The sequence below is a fragment of the Bubalus bubalis genome, chromosome 8, assembly GCF_019923935.1.
Source record: "Bubalus bubalis isolate 160015118507 breed Murrah chromosome 8, NDDB_SH_1, whole genome shotgun sequence".
NCBI lineage: Eukaryota > Metazoa > Chordata > Mammalia > Artiodactyla > Bovidae > Bubalus > Bubalus bubalis.
This window is the reverse complement of record NC_059164.1, coordinates 35,138,883-35,153,186: the sequence shown is the minus strand read 5'-3', so window position 1 is coordinate 35,153,186 and position 14,304 is coordinate 35,138,883. Positions and strand designations below refer to the sequence as shown.

The 14,304-nt window shown below is 39.1% G+C and overlaps 1 protein-coding gene across 3 annotated transcripts in view; it reads right to left on the bottom strand.

Moving 5' to 3' along the window:
• SEMA3D (semaphorin 3D) overlaps positions 1-14,304 on the bottom strand; it is a 224,602-nt gene that overhangs the window by 66,746 nt on the left and 143,552 nt on the right. For all 3 annotated transcript variants that reach the window (XM_044946569.2, XM_006052907.4, XM_025291019.3), the window contains one exon: positions 13,773-13,901. In XM_044946569.2, the coding sequence (XP_044802504.2) occupies positions 13,773-13,901 (129 nt within the window). The remainder of the gene's footprint in view (positions 1-13,772; positions 13,902-14,304) is intronic.

Below are 14,304 nucleotides of genomic sequence, written 5' to 3'. Positions count from 1 at the left end.
AGGTATGATCAAAATCAAATCCCTTAGGATTATACAGTGGAAATGACAAATAGATTCAAGGGATTAGATCTGATAGACAGAATGCCTGAAGAACTATGGATGGAGGTTCATGACATTATACAGGAGACAGGTATCAAGAACATCCCCAAGAAAAATAAATGCAAAAAACAAAAATGGCTGTCTGAAGAGGTCTTACAAATAGCTGTGAAAAGAAGAGAAGCGAAAAGGAAAGATATACCCATTTGAATGCAGAGTTCCAAAGAACAGAAAGAAAGATAAGAAAGCCTTCCCCAGTGATCAGTGCAAAGAAATAAAGGAAAACAAAACGAATGGGAAAGACTAGAGATCTCTTCAAGAAAATTAGAGATACCAAGGGAACATTTCATGCAAAGATGGGCTCAACAAAGGACAGAAATGGTATGGATCTAACAGAAGCAGAAGATATTAAGAAGAGGTGGCAGGAATACACAGAAAAACAATACAAAAAAGATCATGACCCAGATAATCATGATGGTATGATCACTCACCTAGAGCCATACATCCTGGAATGCAAAGTCAAGTGGGCCTTAGGAAGCATCTCTACGAACAAAGTTAGTGGAGGTGATGGAATTCCAGGTGAGTTACTTCAAATCCTAAAAGATGATGCTGTGAAAGTGCTGCACTCAATATGCCAGCAAATTTGGAAAACTCAGCAGTGGCCACAGGACTGAAAAGGTCAGTTTTCATTCCAATCCCAAAGAAAGGCAATGCCAAAGAATGCTCAAACTACCACACAAGTGCACTCATCTCACACAGTAGTAAAGTAATTCTCTGATTCTCCAAGCCAGGCTTCAACAGTGCGTGAACTGTGAAATTCCAGATGTTCAAGCTGGATTTAGAAAAGGCAGAGGAATGAGAGATCAAATTGCCAACATTCATTGGATCATGGAAAAAGCAAGAGAGTTCCAGAAAAACATCTATTTTTTCTTTATTGACTATGCCAAAGCCTTTGACTGTGTGGAACACAACAAACTGTGGAAAATTCTGAAAGAGATGGGAATACCAGACCATCTTACCTGCCTCTTTAGAAATCTGTATGTAGATGAGAAAGCAACAGTTAGAACTGGACATGGAAGAACAGACTGGTTCCAAATAGGGAAAGGAATATGTCAAAGCTGTATATTGTTACCCTGCTTATTTAACTTGAGTACCTCATGAGAAGTGCTGGGCTGGATGAAGCACAAGCTGGAATCAAGACTGCTGGGAGAAATATCAATAACCTCGAATATGCAGATGACACCACCCTTATGGGAGAAAGTGAAGAGGAACTAAAAAGCTTCTTGATGAAAGTGAAAGAGGAGAGTGAAAAAGTTGGCTTAAATCTCAACATTCAGAAAACTAAGATCATAGCATCTGATCCCATAACTTCATGGCAAACAGATGGGGAAACAGTGGAAACAGTGGCAGATTTTATTTTGGGGGGCTCCAAAATCACTGCAGATGGTGATTACAGCCATGAAATTAAAAGATGCTTACTCCTTGGAAGAAAAGTTATGACCAAGCTTAGGCATAACCTAAGAAAAGATATGACCAACCTTCAAAAGCAGAGACATTACTTTGCCAACAAAGATCCATCTAGTCAAAGTTATGGTTTTTCCAGTAGTCATGTATGGGTGTGAGAGTTGGACTATACAGAAACCTGAGTGCAGAAGAATTGATTCTTTTGAACTGTGGTGTTGGAGAAGACTCTTGAGAGTCCCTTGGACAGCTAGGATTTCTGAACTGATACAGAAATTATAGGAATACAATTGGCTTGTTTTATCTCAACAAATACATAGCTTAAAATGGAGACGACACAAGTAGAATTTATCATAGTTCTTATCTCTATGCAGCCTAATGACCCTTTGTAATTTTATTATCAGAACTACTGCCATGATTGAGTTGAATTTATACTTTTAAATATATGGCAAAACCAATACAATATTGTAAAGTTAAAAAAATAAAAGAAAATTAAATTAAAACAAAAGTGTTAGTCACTCAGTCAGGTCCAACTCTTTGCGACCCCATGGACTGTACACCCTCTTCTATCCATGGGATTCTCCAGGCAAGAATACTGGAGTGGGTTGCCATTCCCTTCTCCAGGGGATCTTCCCAACCCAGGATCAAACCCGGGTCTTCCATATCACAGACAGATTCTTTACTGTCTGAGCCACCATGGAAGCCCATGACTGAGCTAAATTTATAGTTTTAAAAATAACAGTGGTACAAAACTTGCAGTCTTTTCTCTTCAGAGAGAAAAAGAGATCTCAGTGATTTAAAACAGAAAATCATTACAGGTAAAAAGGATTTTTACTCTGAGAGAGAGTTGTTTGTAAAACTTTCCTCAGACACACAGATGGAAGCAGCAGTTATATGGGCTGACTGGTGTTCTCTTATTTGCGGAATTCAACAAACAAAACACAGCTCTACGACAGAATGGAATGTACTCTGCCTAAAAGCAATACAAATAAACATGTTAATTCATATTCTATTGTAGAAATGCACAGAAGAGCCTCTTTGGCTATGCAAAACATTATCCAGGTGTTGTTGCCAGGTATTGCCATTTGAAAAAGTCAAAAGTTAGAGTATGATACTAGTCCCCATTCCAGAAATTTCATTATAATATTGCTGCGTCGCTTCAGTCGTGTCTGACTCTGTGTGACCCCATGGACTGCAGCCTACCAGGCTTCTCCGTCCATGGGATTCTCCAGGCAAGAACACTGGAGTGGGTTGCCATTTCCTTCTCCAATGCATGAAAGTGTCACTCAGTCGTGTCTGACTATTAGCGACCCCATGGACTGCAGCCTACCAGGCTCCTCCATCCACGGGATTTTCCGGGCAACAGTACTGGAGTGGGGTGCCATTGCCTTCTTCAATTATAATATTAGTGGGGCAAAATAGAGTAGGTGTTTTTCCAAGTTGTATTTCTTTTAAATTTCAACTAATATATAACATAAATGATCTTACTGTGTTTATTCAGTGACTGTGGTTTTATTGGACTCTTAAATGTTGGTTCTTTTTCATATAAAAAATTATTACTGTAAGAAAATTATTTTGGAGTACTATAAACAAATTAAATGGTGGAAGTATTTAAGCCAAATATTTATTATTATGTGAATAAATCTAATTATGAAAAAAAGCATTAGTATCCAACAGTACACTATTCTGTGATTTAAATAATAAGTAATTTTGAGTTAAAAATAAATACCAGTTTTAAGCAACAGAGTTTTCTTTCTCACAGATTCAATTGAGGTCCTGTCTTAGAATATTGATATTAGTATTTTATGATAGAAACTCTTTTGTGACTTGTTGCCAAGTTTATGTAAAAATAGATATCATTTCACCAGTATATGACATGCATAGTTGGATTAAATAATTTAAAATCATACCAAGAGATACCTGTGCTTTATTAGAGTACATTTTTCCCATTTGGCGTTTGAAACACATGCCTTAATAGGGATGGAGTTTGAAATTGTGCATTTTCACAAATGAACTTTTAACATGACATCAAGAGACACTGCCAAATGAAAATGGCATACATCCATATGGCCTGATGAAATGCATATCACTTTCATTTCTCCTTATGAACATTGTTTCATCCAGATGAGCACACCTACAACAGGACTTAAGACATAGTGAGTTCCTTATTTTCCTTTATTTCTTCTTGTAGTATCTTTTTCCTACCACTTTTGAAAAATGCTATCCTTCTGTGTGGAAAACAATTTATAGACAACAGTACTCCAAGAGAAACTTCAAATGAAAACTGCCTCCACATGTTGGAAATAAAAATTTTAAAACAAAAGTTCTCATTTACTCCAGGAAAGAAAACAAAAACATATGCCACTGAAGCGTCATTGTTTGTTTTCATTATCCAAATGGTCATACTTCTTCCTTTTATCTCAAAATTCTCATGAAAAATGTCTAATGTGTTTGAATAACCCTCTGACTTGTATTTTTCCTTAAGTGTTCTAAGATTAAGTTGATAAAGAAAAGTGTGGAAGTACCTAAGACTTTGTCTAGAACAGCCATAGCGTTCACCTTCACAAGTTTTCACCCTCCTGGTGAGGGATTTAATAGATGGATTCATTTCTCAAAGAAGGAATCAGTATTCATACTTCTTCTGTCTTCTGGCATTGGATTAGACAAAGTAATCAATGATACAATAATATATAGAGGAAAGTAGTTAGACATTGACACTGGTGACATTATTTGAAATATCAAGTACCTGTCAGTTCTTAGTAATTGAACAAAACCCCAGAGTGAGTTTCACATCTACATGCTAAATAAGTAGTCAAGAAAATTTACACATTGCATTATATGATTGTGGATTGCACTGTGATATGTGACAGGTATTGCACTGATTATGCTATGTACATAATTAATAAAAAGTACACTTTAGACAAACCTAGATAGCATATTAAAAAGCAGAGATATTATTTTGCCAACAAAGGTCTGTCTAGTCAAGGCTATGGTTTTTCCAGTGGTCATGTATGGATGTGAGAGTTGGACTGTGAAGAAAGCTGAGTGCCGAAGAATTGATGCTTTTGAACTGTGGTGTTGGAGAAGACTCTTGAGAGTCCCTTGAACTGCAAGGAGATCCAACCAGACCATTGGCCACCTCATGCGGAGTTGACTCATTGGAAAAGACCCTGATGCTGGGAGGGATTGGGGGCAGGAGGAGAAGGGGATGACAGAGGATGAGATGGCTGGATGGCATCACTAACTTGATAAACATGAGTTTGAGTAAACTCCAGGAGTTGGTGATGGACAGGGAGTCCTGGCATGCTGTGATTCATGGGGTCTCAAAGAGTCAGTCACGACTGAGCTACTGAACTGAACTGAAGGTTGAATAAGATAATGTCTAACCCCCAAACATAGCTCTTTTAACAACCATTGCTTTTTTGTCTCCTTGTATTCCTGACACTATCCAGATGACTCCTCTGGCCTCTATCTTTGGACACTAGGCTGACTATATCTGGAAAATAGCCACTTCTGAAAATGGAGAATAGAAATGCCCCTCCCCCCCAAGTCAATCTTTTCCCTTAGCATGTCTTTACAAGAATCTCATATAGTTTCTATCATTTTTACCTTGCCCTGCCATAGTTTCCTTGGACCAGGAAGCTTCTGACAGATTGAGTCTCCTGACACATTGTGCTCTTCTGATTCTGGCCAGCTTATCCCTTAGCAAATGTTCACAATATTGGCTACAGCTGTGTAGGGCTTCCACACTGCTTGCCTAACCCACATGTTCTCTATTTGCTGTGGTCTCCACAAGCAGCGGAGAAGGCAATGGCACCCCACTACAGTACTCTTGCCTGGAAAATCCCTTGGATGGAGGAGCTTGGTAGGCTGTAGTCCATGGGGTCGCTAAGAGTCGGACACGACTGAGCAACTTCCCTTTCACTTTTTGCTTTCATGCATTGGAGAAGGAAATGGCAACCCATTCCAGTGTTCTTGCCTGGAGAATCCCAAGGATGGGGGAGCCTGGTGGGCTTCCATCTATGGGGTCGCACAGAGTCGGACACGACTGAGGCGACTTAGCAGCAGTAGCAGCAGCAGCCACAAGCAGACACACATCTTCAGTTTGCTGTTGCCCAACATGGCATGGAGATATGGACCCTGATTGTAATGAGGCTGCAAGAGCAGCAGATGGGCAATCACAAGATCAGAATTTAGGTTGGTGGACGGTATCGTACAATGGTAAGAATAAAGTGTCTAGAGCTAGAGACACCTACCTGAGTTTCAATCCCACAATAACTGTCTCACCACAGACTATTAATCTGATTTCTAATCTACCCCCAACTGTAAAGTGGAAATAGTAATTCTCTCAAAATTATACCACTAACTGAGATAATACTTTAAAAGTGCCTAATAGCAGTGAGTAGGATGGAAGCGATATAAAATTAATTTGAAACAGAAGAGACCAGATATAGGGAAAGGGGTTAACAAACACGATAGTGGCAATAAAACAGAGACAAGGTGATAGAGACCTAAAGAAAGATGGTGGCCATGGAAAAAACAAGGTCAACTGATATTTTGAAGGAAGTAAAGGCTCTTAGTGACAGATTAGATAAAGGGAGATAAAGGAGAGGAAGAAATTAAAGATAACTTCAAGGTTACTGGGTGGATGAAATTAAGAATGTTAAGATAGATTAAAATCAGGAAATAGGTGAGGGCAGTTTAGAAAGGGAGAACAAGAAAATTTTGAATTAGATTCCCAGTATTTTAGATTTTAAATCCAATTATTGTTTTCTACATCTATTTACTATTCAAAGAAACTCAAGCAAAAGGTCACTAAACAACTTGTATAAATCTCAAATGATTTCAATGGCACAATCAAGGCCAAGGCTTAGGTATCTTATTCCCATATTTGGCAACTAGTTCCTTATATTTAAACTGAGATGAAAATGTAAGACATTCAAATAAATATTTTTAAGAGAACTTAGTTACAAGAAGGGGCTTCCCTGGTAGCTCAGCTGGTAAAGAATCCGCCTGTCATGCAGGAGACCCCAGTTTGGTTCCTGGGTTGGAAGATCTTCTGGAGAAGGGATAGGCTACTCACTCCAGTATTTTTGGGCTTCCCTGGTGGCTCAGATGGTAAAGAATCCACCTGCAATGCAGGAGACCTGCATTGAATCCCTGGGTGGGAAGATCCCCTGGAGGAGGGCATGACAATCCATGCCAGTGTTCTTGACTGGAGAATCCCCATGGACAGAGAGGAGCCTGGTGGGCTACAGTCCATGGGGTCAAAAAGAGTTGGACATGACTAAGCACTTAAGCACAGCACATTTACAGGAAAAGGTTGAAAATACAGTTTGAGAAAACACTAAAACAGAGAAAACATTTAAAGCTATTAGAATAGATAAGATCACAGAATTACAGAGACAGAGGAAGAACAGATGGTTAATATCTCAAAATGCTAAGTATTAAACAGATGTCAGAGAATCAGAGCACCCAAGTCTTTAGTCCCACCTGCTGCCTCTCTCACCTTCAGGAGTAATGACGACGAGGGTGATGACAATATTGACACCAAATTGCTTTTACAATTGTCATTCATCACACTTCCCTATACAATTTAATTCTTGTAACACCATGTGAACAGATACTATTATTATGCCAAATTGTTATTTTTATTTTTTAAATGTGTTATTTATTTATTTTGGCTGCAGTATGCAGAATGTGAGATCTTAGTTTCCTGGCCAGGGATCGAATTTGGGCCCTCAGCAGTGAAAGCGCTGGGCTGCCAGAGAATTCCCCAGAGAATTTATGCCAAATTTTTAGAGAAAAAATTTAAATGCTCAGAAAGGTTTGACCAAAGTCACAAATAAGTGATAGTCATTATTTAAACTTAGGTAATTAAGTTACACAGAAACAGAGCTATAATTTGTGTCTAAATCCGGACACCTCAGAGTTAAAGAACAGCAAAGGTAAACTGAAAATGTCCAGGGCAGACCAGGTTATGCTATTCCTCTTATTATTAAAAATTAAAAGATGATTGCTCCTTGGAAGAAAAGCTATGACAAACCTAGACAGCATATTAAAAAGCAGAGACATTACTTTGCCAACAAAGGTCCATGTGGTCAAAGCTATTGTTTTTCCAGCAGTAACGTACAGTTGTGAGGGTTGGATCATAAAAAGGCTGAGTGCCGAAGAACTGATGCTTTCTAATTGCAGTGCTGGAAAAGACTCTTGAGAGTCCTTTGGACTGCAAGATCAAACCAGTCAGTCCTAAAGGAAATGACCCTGAATATTCATTGGAAGGGCTGATGGTAAAGCTGAAACTCCAATACTTTGGCCACATGATATGAAAAACTGACTCATTTGAAAAGACCTAGATGGGCTCGATAAAGGACAGAAATGGTATGGACCTAACAGAAGCAGAAGATATTAAGAAAAGGCGGCAAGAATACACAAAAGAACTGTACAAAAAAGATCTTCACGACCCAGATAATCACAATAGTGTGATCACTTACCTAGAGCCAGACATCCTAGAATGTGAAGTCAAGTGGGCCTTAGAAAGCATCACTAGGAACAAAGCTAGTGGAGGTGATGGAATTCCAGTTGAGCTATTTCAAATCCTGAAAGATGATGCTGTGAAAGTGCTTCACTCAATATGCCAGCAAATTTGGAAAACTCAGCAGTGGCCACAGGACTGGAAAAGGTCAGTTTTTATTCCAATCCCTAAGAAAGGCAATGCCAAAGAATGCTCAAAACTACTGCACAATGGCACTCATCTCACACACTAGTAAAGTAATGCTCAAATTCTCAAAGCCAGGCTTCAGCAATACGTGAACCATGAATTTCCAGTTGTTCAAGCTGGTTTTAGAAAAGACAGAGGAACCAGAGACCAAATTGTGAACATCCGCTGGATCATCGAAAAGCAAGAGAGTTCCAGAAAAACATCTATTTCTGCTTTCTTGACTATGCCAAAGCCTTTGACTGTGTGGATCACAATAAACTGTGGAAAATTGTGAAAGAGATGGGAATACCAGACCACCTGACCTGCCTCTTGAGAAATCTGTATGCAGGTCAGGAAGCAACAGTTAGAACTGGACATGGAACAACAGACTGGTTCCAAATAAGAAAAGGAGTACGTCAAGGCTGTATATTGTCACCCTGCTTATTTAACTTCTATGCAGAGTACATCATGAGAAATGCTGGGCTGGAAGAAGCACAAGGTGGAATCAAGATTTCCGGGAGAAATATCAATAACCTCATATATGCAGATGACACCACCCTTATGGTAGAAAGTGAAGAGGAACTAAAAAGCCTCTTGATGAAGGTGAAAGAAGAGAGTGAAAAAGTTGGCTTAAAACTCAACATTCAGAAAACGAAGATCATGGCATCTGGTCCCATCACTTCATGGGAAACAGATGGGGAAACAGTGGAAACAGTGTCAGACTTTATTTTTTTTGGGCTCCAAAATCATTGCAGATGGTGACTGCAGTCATGAAATTAAAAGATGCTTACTCCTTGGAAGGAAAGTTATGACCAACCTAGATAGCATATTCAAAAGCAGAAACATTACTTTGCCAACAAAGGTCCACCTAGTCAAGGCTATGGTTTTTCCAGTGGTCATGTATGGATGTGAGAGTTGGACTGTGAAGAAAGCTGAGTGCCGGAGAATTGATGCTATTGAACTGTGGTGTTGGAGAAGACTCTTGAGAGTCCCTTGGACTGCAAGGAGATCCAACCAGTCCATTCTGAAGGAGATCAGCCCTGGGATTTCTTTGGAAGGGATGATGCTAAAGCCAAAACTCCAGTACTTTGGCCACCTCATGTGACGAGTTGACTCATTGGAAAAGACTCTGATGCTGGGAGGGATTGGGGGCAGGAGGAGAAGGGGATGACAGAGGATGAGATGGCTGGATGGCATCACCGACTCGATGGACGTGAGTCTCAGTGAACTCTGGGAGTTGGTGATGGACAGGGAGGCCTGGTGTGCTGCGATTCATGGGGTCGCAAAAAGTCACACACGACTGAGCGACTGAACTGAACTGAACTGATGCTGGGAAAGATTGAAGGCAGAAGGAGAAGGGGACAACGGAGGACAAGATGGTTAGATGGCATAACTGATTCAATGGACATGAGTTTGGGCAAGCTCAGGGAGATGGTGAAGGAGAGGGAAGCCTGATGTGCTGCAGTGCGTGGGGTCGCAAAGAATCGGTCACAACTGAGCAACTGAACAACAACAAGGTTACAGGAATCTGCCTTATACATTCTACAAGTATAAATGATAATTCTAATTCTTCATCAGTTTCCTGCATTCAATTCAGTGAGACTTCTACTTTCCCCCTCCAATTACTTCCTTTCCACTGACTTCCATAATTGCAAAGTTTTCTCAGTACCCCAAATCTTCTCTTGAATTCTTGCTCATATCCTTGGTTTCCTCTATTCCCAAACAATATCTTCTATTTCAATTATTTGTTGCTGTATATTCCCACATCCACCTCCACTGCCACCACTTTTGTTCTCTAGTTGGGGATGGACAGGGAGGTCTGTCGTGTTGCGATTCATGGGGTTGCAAACAGTCGGATATGACTGAGCGACTGAACTGAATTGAACCTCATTTTACTATCTTTGGTGTAATGGTCCTTCTCTCTCTGTCCTCCTTACTTCCCTTCCTGTTATTATCAGTTATCTCTATAAAAAACAAAGACATGATTCTCTGGTTAAGATTAGGGAATTAGTAAAGGGAGTCCAAAAGATACAACTTTCCAGTTATAAAATAAGTAACTTTTGGAGATGTAATGTACATCATCAGTTCAGTTCAGTTCGGTTCAGTCGTTCAGTCATGTCTGACTCTTTGCAACCCCATGAATTGCAGCATGCCAGGCCTCCCTGTCCATCACCAACTCCCAGAGTTCACCCAAACTCATGTGTATTGAGTCGGTGATGCCATCCAACCATCTCATCCTCCGTCATCCCCTTCTCCTCCTGCCCCCCAAACCTTCCAGCATCAGGGTCTTTTCCAATGAGTCAACTCTTCACATGAGGTGGCCAAAGTATTGGAGTTTCAGCTTTAGCATCATTCCTTCCAAGGAATACCCAGGACTGATCTCCTTTAGAATGGACTGGTTGGATCTCCTTGTAGTCCAAGGGACTCTCAAGAGTCTTCTCCAACACCACAGTTCAAAAGCATCAATTCTTCAGCGCTCAGCTTTCTTCACAGTCCAACTCTCACATCCATACATGACCACAGGAAAAACCATAGCCTTGACTAGACGAACCTTTGTTGGCAAAGTAATGTCTCTGCTTTGAATATGCTATCTAGGTTGGTCATAACTTTCTTTCCAAGGAGTAAGCGTCTTTTAATTTCATGGCTGCATTCACCATCTGCAGTGATTTTGGAGCCCAAAAAAATAAAATCTGACATCATGGCGACTATAATTAAAAACAGTTTATTGAATATTTGAAAGTTGCTAAGAGTAAATCTTCAGTTCTCATCACAAAAAGGAAAATTCTCTATAGGTGTTGACAGAAGTTAGCTAGGCTTATTATGGTGATCATTTCACGATGTATACAATTATCAGCTATTATGTTGTACACTTGAAACTAGTGAAATGTTATTTGTCAATTATACCTTAAAAAAAAGACACACAAAAAAAGAAGTTAACCCGTCAACAGATGAATGGATAAAGAAGGTAAAGAAGATGTGGTATATTTATATACAATGGGATAATCAGTTCAGTCAGTTCAGTTCAGTCGCTCAGTCGTTTCCGACTCTTTGCGACCCCAAGAATCGCAGCACGCCAGGCCTCCCTGTCCATCACCAACTCCCGGAGTTCATTCAGACTCACATCCATCGAGTCAGTGATGCCATCCAGCCATCTCATCCTCTGTCGTTCCCTTCTCCTTCTGCCCCCAATCCCTCCCAGCATCAGAGTCTTTTCCAGTGAGTCATCTCTTTGCATCAGGTGGCCAAAGTACTGGAGTTTCAGCCTCAGCATCAGTCCTTCCAATGAACACTCAGGACTGGTCTCCTTTAGGATGGACTGGTTGGATCTCCTTGCAGTCCAAGGGACTCTCAAGAGTCTTCTTCAACACCACAGTTCAAAAGCATCAATTCTTTGGCGCTCAGCCTTTTTCACAGTCCAACTCTGACATCCATACATGACCATTGGAAAAACCACAGCCTTGACTAGCCGGACATTTGTTGGCAAAGTAACGTCTCTGCTTTTGAATATGCTATCTAGGTTGGTCATAACTTTCCTTCCAAGGAGTAAGTGTTAATGGGATAATACTCAGCCATTTAAAAAAAAAAAATGAAATAATGTCATTTGCAGCATTATGCATGGAACTATAGATTATTATATGAAGCAAAATGTGGAATCTAAAATAAGACACAAATAAACAAATCTGTGAAATAGAAACAGATTCACAGACATAGATTGCCTAGGGCAAGAGAGGTGGGGGATGAAAGGACTGGGAGTCTGGGATTAGGAGATGCAAACCAGTATATACAGGATGGATAAACAACAAATTCCAACTGTATAGCACAGAGAACTATATTCAATAGCTATATCAAATATATCTGATTCAATTTGCTATATAGAATAAATTAATGCAACATTGTAAATCAATTATACTTCAATAAAATAAAAAACTGAAATAAAAAATTAAATAATAGATAACTTAACAATAGTTTCAGGAAAACATTCACAGCTTTTCAGCCCCATGAACCATCTCTTCTGATGCTCTGGGCATTCATCATCCAGGAGGTCGGCAACCCTCCCCTATAATCCCTGCAGGCCTAATGGGCAGAACAGCATTCAGTATATCATAGGACCCTAAAAGCTGCTCATCATTAACAAGTTAAACCAACACAAGTTTACTACTTTGTAATTCTCTTCTCATAGCACTAAGAACAGCATGCTAGACAAATAAAAGCTGAATACATATTTCTCACATTTATTGTCTTAGCAATACTGCTGACTTCTTCTGGACATGCCACTGGTAAGGAAAAAATAGAATAATCTCTTAAATGAGTGGCAATATGATGACATTTGCCATCCCAAGACTAGGAAATACAATTTATACTTGACTTTAAAGCCATACTATTTTGTTACCTGAACAGAAAACTAAGCTTTTCTGCTGGTAAAATCTATGGAGTCATTCTCAAACCAAGTTATTGCCACAAAAACCTCACAATATTCAAGGATATGGTCCTGCCTTGCACAAGTGTTAAGAAGTTAACAGTAATCACTTAGTTGGGGATATTCTAAGTTTGTTTACTCTATTAATAGGGTTCTCTCTTGGTCAATGGATCACATTGTTGTGTAAACAAATGGATCTGGAGGTTTTGACTAAAGAAATGTTTTAAAAGTGTTTTTCCCTTTTGTTTATGTTGTCACTGCTTGAATGATACTGAGAGATACAGAGATAGCCCCAAGGAAATCTCTACCCAGGCCTCCTCCACTAAAACCTAATATTTATGGATTTTAGTGGGAATGGGAAATGCTGTGTGCCTGCTTAAATAGCAGTGTTAAGTTATTCTGCCATATGGTGAAATAAGTTCCTATGTTAACTGAAAAACTGTAGAAAATCATGATAAAAACTTGACCTGTTGGAAGGCAGTAGGGCAAAAGGAAAAACAAAACAAAAAAAACAGGCTTTCACCATTCCTTCCATTAAATAAATTCATTTAAGATGTCTTTTTTGTTGTTAGAAACCCTAAATGCTGTATGACCTTAAACACAAAAATAATCAAACTAATATCAATATGCTTAAAATTTTGGAGAAACATGTTTTAACTAAAAGAAAAACTATTTTTTTTTTCAGCAAAAGAAGTTAGCATTACAATCTGACCCCTTTCTATTATGTTCATAGACAGTATTTGGCTTAGTCATTAAAAAACAGGCTACAGGAGAAAGACTGCCAACTTGAACTCCAGCTCAGCAACTGACAAGTTCTAAGACCTTGACCAAATTACTCAACTTCTCTTTACCTCAGTTTATTCATCTTTAAAAAGCACATAACAATAATAACACATCCCTCACATTAAAACTGTGAATATTTTAAAAAATCAAGTAGAGCATAGAACAATGTCAAGGACCACAGCACAATAAATGTTAGCTATTATTATTACTATATATGCAACAAGTCCTGGAGATCTAACACAGTGAGGAACTCTTTCAAATGTATTTTATATATTGAGCTAAATAACTTCCAAAACACATCTGAACAAATAATCCTGAGTTCCTTATCTACTCAAAAGCAAAGGCAAAAAAATCTAAAGTGTGAAAATCACTAACCATTGAGCCAGTGGTGCTCTGAAATGTCAGTTCTGATGTAATGGTGGTCATGAGTAGGCCCAAGGGACCGCGTCAATGCAGTATCTTTGCCAAGGAAATCAGAAGCTGTTCCAGAGTAGAGGTACTCATCTGCAAGGGAGAAAAGAATACACAGGACTTCTAAGAGTTTACCAGCAGACACTACTGACAATAGACCAGTTTTACGACATGAAACCAAAGATGTTGACTGCTTACATCAGAATATATTGTTTTGTAAATTTCCCTTTCAGATTTTGAAAAATCTGCTCAGCTGAAGAAAAGATAACTCAATAAACTTTGGTAAGCTGATTCCAAATACTTGAATATAAAAAAGGCCAAAGTCTCCTGAATTAATAATTAATTACACATGCATTTAGCTTCTGTTATGGAGGAACTCCTCTTCTTTCCCTCTCCTCACAAATAATTCAAAGATATGTCATAATTAGGAGTCCCTCTTTGTAACAACACACACACACAAATTTAAAAAGTAAACGCCATAATGAGGAATGGATTG